The 8,309-nt window shown below is 38.9% G+C and overlaps 2 protein-coding genes across 2 annotated transcripts; both read right to left on the reverse strand.

The window, feature by feature from the left end:
* Nucleotides 1-1,351: 1,351 nt before the first annotated feature.
* cdc37 (cell division cycle 37 homolog (S. cerevisiae)) lies at nt 1,352-5,618 on the reverse strand. The gene is made up of 8 exons (XM_034540521.1): nt 5,227-5,618; nt 4,453-4,734; nt 3,625-3,730; nt 3,402-3,517; nt 3,164-3,286; nt 2,285-2,467; nt 2,123-2,194; nt 1,352-2,011 (listed from the first exon to the last, which is right to left on the reverse strand). The coding sequence occupies exons 1-8, from the start codon at nt 5,332-5,334 to the stop codon at nt 1,871-1,873; spliced, it is 1,131 nt and encodes a 376-aa protein (XP_034396412.1). The 5' UTR covers nt 5,335-5,618; the 3' UTR covers nt 1,352-1,870.
* Nucleotides 5,619-6,696: 1,078 nt separating this feature from the next.
* Nucleotides 6,697-7,463, reverse strand: cmc4 (C-x(9)-C motif containing 4 homolog (S. cerevisiae)). The gene is made up of 3 exons (XM_034539639.1): nt 7,357-7,463; nt 7,216-7,275; nt 6,697-7,112 (listed from the first exon to the last, which is right to left on the reverse strand). The coding sequence occupies exons 2-3, from the start codon at nt 7,271-7,273 to the stop codon at nt 6,976-6,978; spliced, it is 195 nt and encodes a 64-aa protein (XP_034395530.1). The 5' UTR covers nt 7,274-7,275; nt 7,357-7,463; the 3' UTR covers nt 6,697-6,975.
* Between the last annotated feature and the right edge of the window lie 846 nt (nt 7,464-8,309).

An 8,309-nucleotide genomic window follows, 5' to 3' on the forward strand; every position in this document is an offset into this window, starting at 1 on the left:
ATGGTGCTGTGCCATTTTTAACCTAATTTATTTGACAGCTAGTTATTAGTTCCTCTGCAGATTAATATTACATAAATGTTGATACATTTGTAAAATAGTTTTATATTAATACTCAACATATATATACAAGAGTGATATATAGTATAGATAATACTATATTGTATTATATAACATTCTGCATAATGCCTAATGCCTTTGCTTTAAGTGTATACGTATACTTTACTTTTAATTGAGTAAAAGATCACAGGCGTAATACATTTATGGTATCGGTTCCACCCTCTATATAAACACTTGGATGTATTATCTTTAATTACCAACTATCTTAAAGCGAAGTCAAATAACAAACACAAACACGCCCTGAGGGACCGGGTTCATCCATGTGTCACGTTGTGGTGTAGATCTACTGTGCGCCACTAGATGTCGTGATTTCATCATTTCAACGAGCATCGGCTGTTTGATTTCCGGTGGACATTTCAGGACATCTGCAGCCACCTTCGTCAGTGTTTGTTCTGCCTTTTTTTCTCTTTTTTTCCTATAATATTTTCTGGCATCTCTGTCGTTTTGCAAAGACTTGGTCTTGGACTAAAGATGTGATACTTTACCGTGACTTCCCTGAAATACTTGACACTTGATGTGGGCTCGAAAATATGACTTGTGAGCATTTCATGAGAGCAGAGAGATGTGTAGATTATCAGATGATTTTTAGTTGGAGATCCAGACTAATTATAATAGAGTTGTCCTCTAACTGTTACTGAAAAATAGTTTTTTCGTTATTATTGATTGTTTAAATGTTTCTGTTACCCTGAGTAATATTAGTCTTTATCCATTTTTATGAGCAATGTTTATAAGTATACATATGTTTCTGTTACATCGGGTAATATTAGTCTTTATCCATTTTTAGAAACAAAATAAAATGATTTGCCCAGACTCGCTGTTATTTGGTGATATACAAGATAATCAAATGTTTTTTTTGCAAGCTGTTTCACTCAATATTTGTTTATTTCTATAATGGCAGCAATGGCACTTTCACCTTCAAAAATAAAAGCATCAAAAGTGAAAGTGTAGAATCCAACCACACCCATCTAGAACAAGCCCTGCTTGTGTGTTTAATATTGGTTGTGTCTTTTGATGTCTAGGGTGCACTGTGATGTTGTAGAAGCCATATCATATCCATATATTATACCAACAGTACCACATGTATAGGACATGTTTAGAAAACCAATGCCCAGATGCAGTCGCTCCATGTTAAAACAGCTCATTCTCTTATGACTTATTTGTTCCCCTTAGTTTATGATTTGAAAAGCAAGTCGCCCGCACCTTGAGTTTTTAAACAAAACCACAACACCTCCGATTTGAGTAGTTGGATATAATTCAACTATTAGTTAAGCAAGTTTGTAGAAAATGTCACTTTGGGGAAATAACCATCTGAATACATTGGTCTCTCAAGCCCTAAAAGTCTAAACAAACAAAAAAACAAAAGAATTTGGTAAATCCTTCCATCCAATTAATTAACTGCACAACCTGAAAATGTATAGAACATTTTTAACCATACAACAGCACAAGTGAAGCAGGCAGGCACTCCCCCCCCACACACACACACTGACAGGTGTATACAAGTACATGGAAGAATACAGCTGATGTCTAAACAAATACAAGCCTTAAACACGCGCAGCAGTTTCTTTTCCAAGCAAGAGCTACTGATTCAACGTAGTTGTGCAGATAGGTGAACACTAATACCTCAAGTCTCAGTTTAGCATTTTAGAGAAGTTATTTCATTGTTCCATGATTGGTAAACTAGTCATACACATTTTGGAGGTGCAATACAGTAGGAAGGTACATTTGCAGAAACAAATCACAGGATCAAAGTTGGTCATTCCTTCTTAGTTTCTTCCTGCTCCGGTTTCACCTCCTCATCGGCAGCCTCTTCCTCTTTTTCATCCCCATCGTCTGTCTTGGAGTTGGGGACCCAGAGGCCCGATTCTATGCACTGCTTCATGTGAACCTTTGCCTCCTAAATCGTTCAAACAAATCACATGTATTAAGTACCCACTGAAATATGATTCCTAGCAGACATTTATCAGAGAAAGAAATAAAGCTGTCGGCTTTAACAAAGGGAACCTACCGTTGGGTCCATTTTGCTAATAACCTCTTGTAACATTTGGATGTCTTTATCATCAAAGCATTTCTGCATCTCCTGCAATTAAAAACATATGTTATGCACTTTAAACTAACGAGATAACATGAAAGCAGAGTGCGGCGGCTTCTTGAGAACAGAAGAACTTACAGCTGGCAGGGACTCGTACACATCAACAGGGTCGAGCCCTCCCGGTCCCAGGCGCTTTTGCCGCTCCTCTTCCTCGTATTCCTTCATGGCCTTTTCAATGCGGATCTTCGCCCTGCCCCGAACCCGCTCCTTAAAAGACTCCAGCTCGTCGTTGAAAGCGTCCTGGTATTGCTGATCTGCTGTCTGCGAGTGTTGGTTGCAGTACAAAATGAGCATTTAATTGAATATTTCAATATGTCGTTATTGTGAGGTTGCCTACTCAAAAGCTAGACGCATTAAAGCAAACTAGTGAGAGGGAACATGTTTAGAGATAACCTTAAATAACCAGTCTTCTTTTCCACCTCATCATTTTTGACTGCAGGAACACTCCTCAGGCACTCATTGGATTTAAAATTCAGTTACGGAAACATTTTACCCCCTAAAAAAGGCTCTGGTCGGAGGTAGTACTTTCTGAAAGTACAGGAACTTTCGAGGCGGGGTTTAAAGGCTTCAACTCATGGACCGCTTCCTTCGGTCAACGAACAACAACAAGGAAGTGTTTTAGTATTGATTTAGGACAAAGGAATAGCATTTCTCTTTGTTTCATAACATTAAAAGTTAAGTTATGCATGGCTGTCGCTTTCTGGCTCATTTGTTTTAAAAATGGGAAAAAAGAGAGTGAGCTGAGAGGGCGAGTGGTAGAAGAGAGAGACAGCGAGGCGATATTATGAATGAAATTTCCCGGTTGTTGAATTCTAACACACAAATAAACTACCATTAAAACACAACAGTAATTTACTGTGGAGACAGGCACTCTTAGTTTCCTTTTTAACATGATTTTCTTTTCTTTTTTTAAAGTAATTAATTAGATGTTGTAGCATTCAAACAAAGTTACGTCACCTTAATCTTCGCAAAAAATTGCCGAAAGCAGCCGCGGGGGTCCACTTTGAGGCTTTTAGCCAACTCTAGAATGAACTGCATGACGATGGTCTGATGAGCCACTTGCTCCATCAATGAGTGTTTCTACAAGAAGAAAGGAAGAAGAATTGAATAATAAAGAAAGTGAATATCTCTTAGTTACGGCCCATAAAACAAAGATCAAAATGAAGAAAGACACATTCTTCGTTGTGGTCTTTACCTCCTCCACTTCCAGGTCAATGCACATGATGACCAGGTAGTTGGCGGTTTCTTCACAAACGAGACTCGGGTTGTCAGAGAGGTACTTCTGGCTGTCGTCCCAACGTCGCATCATGCCTGTAGTGAAGACAGCAATGAAGTACTATCTCTACTTTCCTAGAATACCGATGCCCTGGAACATGAATGGATGGATGGATGGATGGATGGATGTCAGTGATCCTTACCAAAATGTTTGATCTGCTTCTCATTTTTCTCAACAAAGGTTTTGTGCTTTTTCTCCTTCTGTTCTTCGGTCTCTTCATCAGATTCAGGTTTGACATTGACAACGCTCTATGGAGGATGAAAAGAAAGTGGCAGAGAGTCGTCATTACACACTGGAAGTGAGGGGTGTGAAGATTAACTGATGCTAAGGAGGAGAGTCCGGGATGTGTACACAACGAAGCCACGGACACGACAGTGATGAACGACAGGAGCTCACATAATGTTTTTAGAGTCAAATCTAAATCAATTTTGGCGTAATCCCATTTGTCCTGGGAGGCAAAGTATCCTGGGAGTAAAGTAAATAACTTGTTTTTGTCTTAACCTACGCTAGTTTTTAAGTGTTCCCATATTTTGTCAAGATCCAAAATGGGCACTGTAGGCAGACTGCTTGATAACTATAAGTAAATGATATAAGCATCCTTTGTATAGGAGGCTTTTTGATCCATATAAGCGGTTGATCACTGTAACCAGTTTAATGTCTGTAAGACTGCAATGTAGCAGACGGACCATGTTCATGGTAAAGAAGAAATAACTTGTTCGATTCAACATTGTGGCTCAATGTGTTTTTAGAAAGAAATGTACCGACACTGGCGATACTTAATAACAGTGTAATAAGTATCATATTAAATAAAAAAATGCCATCGTTATTGTGAAACACTGATTTGCCTATTACTATTGTATTATTACAATATCCAAACCTTATTGTTTGTTGAAATGAGGGCTGGTAATAACGCAGGTGAACAATATCCCCATATGACACCAAATAAAAATGTCAACGTTGACGGCCTCACCTTGCTGAAACCCGGCTTGCTGAGCGTGTCGACGTTCCACGGCATCTTCTTCTCGTCCTGGTTGTGTTCCCCCGACTTCTTCTCCCAATCCCGCTCCTCTTTTTTCAGTTTCTTCTCCTCGGCCTGGGCTTTGTTCAGCTCCGCTTTGGCGTCATCCGTGGATGAAATGGTCAGCTCTTGTATTTTCTTCTGTGCATCGGTCAGCTTGCGCCGACATTCGCCAAGTGACTTGTTTATGTCTTCACCTTTCTTCTCAAAATCTTCCATTCGCTCCACACGTGCCTGACGTACAAATAATAAATACAGTCACATGGCGTTCCAACAATTTCCTGATCTTTAAGGAGGTAGAAGGCGGAGGAGGATGTCCACCATCAATCAAAGACTATGGGTGGACATCCTCTTTCTGATAGAGAGAAAGTTAAACATTTCTAACTCATGTTATTTATGTATATTTCATTTCATTCATGTATATTTAATTAGAGGCTAATTAGTTAACAAACATTGAAGCTCATCCATAATGATAATACATCTAATCTACTTTTTGGGTGACCCCAACAATGACGTACACATAACCGTGTCATGGGCCTATAATTGAACCAAACAATTAGATATTATAATCTCCGAGACGCAGGAAGTCGACAGTAAACTGAAATCTGGAAAGTTGTCACCGACTCCAATAGAATCACTTCATCACTGGCATCAGGAAACACGCACAGGCTCGCGACCACAGTGCAATGTGCACCAGTTAACCCAGAGATACGTGTATTTAAATACCTGGTGTCTCCATCTGAAGAGGCTGGGTGTGTCGATGTTGGGGTGGATGTCATCTTCATCGTCTGACACCTCGATGTGGTCCCACACGCTGTAGTCTATTCTCGACATGATGCCAGCGAGAACCGAACAGCGTTAGCTTCGGATATGACTCGGCTAACGTTAAGTTGGTGGGCTAAACCGAGATAACCCGGATCTACAATAAAAAAACTACAAACAACTCAGCACTTTTCAGATGTGTGTATTAGTTTCCAATGCGGCCGGCTGGGTTGAGCCAGGGTAAACTTAGACGGACCAACCTAGGGCGGGCTAGCGAGAAACGGCTACAGATTTCTAGAAAGAATTGCTGCTGCAAATTTCCGTTTGACGTCAGCGCGTCATTGCGTCATTGCGTCACACTGACGTACGACGCCGGAAGACTGAGAAGAAGCGCTCTTCTCTTTCTGCATCCGGGGCTTTGCCTGAGTCAACCGTTCATCAACGAAACGCGCTTGTTCTTCTTCCAGTTAGTTTATTTAACATGAGAACACCTTCGTTTTCCGTGTTTGTAAATGATATTTAAAACAATATTTGGATGTTATTTTCTGTTATTTCTGGCGAAATAAAAAAACTGTTTATCTTTTTATTCTATTCAGAATTATGAGATGCTAAGTCATAATTATCATATGTAAAGTCATAATTATGAGATAGTAAGTCGAAATTATGAGATAGTATCTCATAATAATGAAATGGTAAGTCATAACTAAGAGATAGTAAGTCATACAGGATCCTAATTATTTTTCTCACAGTGGCGGAAAATGGGCTTCCATAGGTAAAACGTATTAGTTAGTTATATTTAAAATGTGCACTAGTAAATACTGTACTATGTATAATGTGTAGTCTTATGTATGCACATTTAAAAATGAAATACTTGTGAATCTAGTAATATATACTTATAGTTAATACAACATTTTAAAGAAATTGTAATTTTTGCCTATTTCCTCAATTTTATTGAATTTTCTTTAGAAATGTGGTTGTTGAAAATAATTCTTTAAGGACAGCACATCAACGGTCCATAGGTGAGTCAAGCAATCAAGAGCTTCTTTCTTGACATACAGCAATCACACAGAGATATTATATCTAATGGAAACAAATTCAATAGACAGAGAGCTCAATGCTAATCAAATTTAGAGAAACACTGTTTCCTGCACAGGATGAGTTGTTGCATTTCCTGTCCAGATAAGCTAAGTTTGCAGTCTGCAAAAACTGAAATGGCTTTATTTTATCTTTAAAGACAAAATGATCTTCTCGTGTTCAGCAAATCATTAGCTACAGTCTTTGGGCCTCACCAGCCAAATATACTAAATCTCATGTGTGTGTGTTTGCCATGAGTGTGCAGGGCCTCTAACAAGTCACATCTGCTCATTGCTGACATGCACAAACATGTGGCTCATGGGAAATAACAGGGTGTGGCCACAATAACATGAAAAGTCACAGGAAACAATTCTCTTTAATAAATACAATATTTGCCATCTTACATAATGTCCCATGAATGTTGTGCCAAAGAGGTGGGACATTTACAGGTGTAGTTAATGACATACTCCTATTTGTGTGACAACTCCAGGACCCATAGTACCAATATGCCTTTCTGCAATGACAGGTGTGCTATACAAGAAAAGTAAGGCATATTCGAGTCCACGACACTGTCAATAAAACATTGATACAATGCTCATTTCTCCAGTATTCCCATCAAAAGCGTCGGGCTAGACGGAGCTATGTGTTACTTTTGTTCTCCGTGGGTTTGGAGTCCTTGAACCCGGAGCAGCAGATGGAGTTTCCAGCCTGAGAGTCGCAGCACCGCCGCATCTCCCTGATCACGTCCTCACACATGCTCTCCTGGTATTTGTTAGCTGCAGGACCAGGACCACAGAGGGGGGCGGGGTTAGCTAAACGATCAAACGTGGGGTTTGATTCTGCAACACATCGGCATTCAAGAGGCGTTTTTTGTTGTACCTTGTAAACACTGTTGAATCGCACATGCTTGCTTTTGACACGGATCTTTCCGTGGCATACCTGGAAGTCAACAGAGAGGGACAATATTCAGAAGTTTGTGGATAAACATAAGGCATTACGTCACTACGGTCTGAGTCCCACCTGTATGAATCAGAATAGCTGGTGAGGTCTTTGATTAAAGGTCGTTTTCTGCTGGTGATGACCGCTAAGTTGAAGCTACTTCCTCCTGCGACTGCAGGAAAATGTTTTGATCACGTGACGTGCAGAGAGCCAACGAAGTCATCTCTTAAAACGTGCAGCAGCGACACCTGGTGGCGCCAGGTGAGTGCACCACAGACGGACAAAAGACTAAATCGAATAAATGGCACATTATGAAAAAACAGTACATTTGAATATGTCTTGTTATTGGTAGGTTTTAATCCAAACCCCCTAATAAAAACATTGTGAGAAACTACACCACAAATAATAATACAAATTGATTTGATTCGTTCGGCATGCTTTAAAATACAAAGTCTTAAGGTGCTTCCCATGTTAGTATTGTCACACACTTTTATTTGGATGATACTTTTGTAGCCCTCAAACCAAGCAGCAACATACAATTAAAACAATGTAATGTAATTATAATACAATAAAGTAAATACGTTAAAACTAACTTTTTTCATTTAACTTTTATTAATAAAGATAAGAAAATCAAGAAACAGTTCATATTTACAGTAATGGCCTGCTGATCTTTAACATTCGGTATTACATTTCCTGTAAACATTAATGATAATGTAGTCATCATAGCTATATCAAGAGTAGCTACCATAAAGTTACAAGATAATTTCATTAATATGAAAATAATTCTAGAAAAATATAAACTAGGGCCAGGATATCACAAGGGAAACAATGAATTATATCACCAAACTATCTCACAGAACACATGTTAAAATACTGAACAATTTAAGGACAGTTACCAAACATAGTATATTCAAATATATATATTTATATTTTAAATGACATCTAATTCTGTCTGATAGCAAGATCCTCATAAATATCTCTTTTGTAATGAATGCATTATCATTTCCGTCTCCGATGATGCAGCAGTAAAATCC

The sequence above is a fragment of the Cyclopterus lumpus genome, chromosome 8 (genome assembly GCF_009769545.1).
Source record: "Cyclopterus lumpus isolate fCycLum1 chromosome 8, fCycLum1.pri, whole genome shotgun sequence".
Taxonomy (NCBI): domain Eukaryota; kingdom Metazoa; phylum Chordata; class Actinopteri; order Perciformes; family Cyclopteridae; genus Cyclopterus; species Cyclopterus lumpus.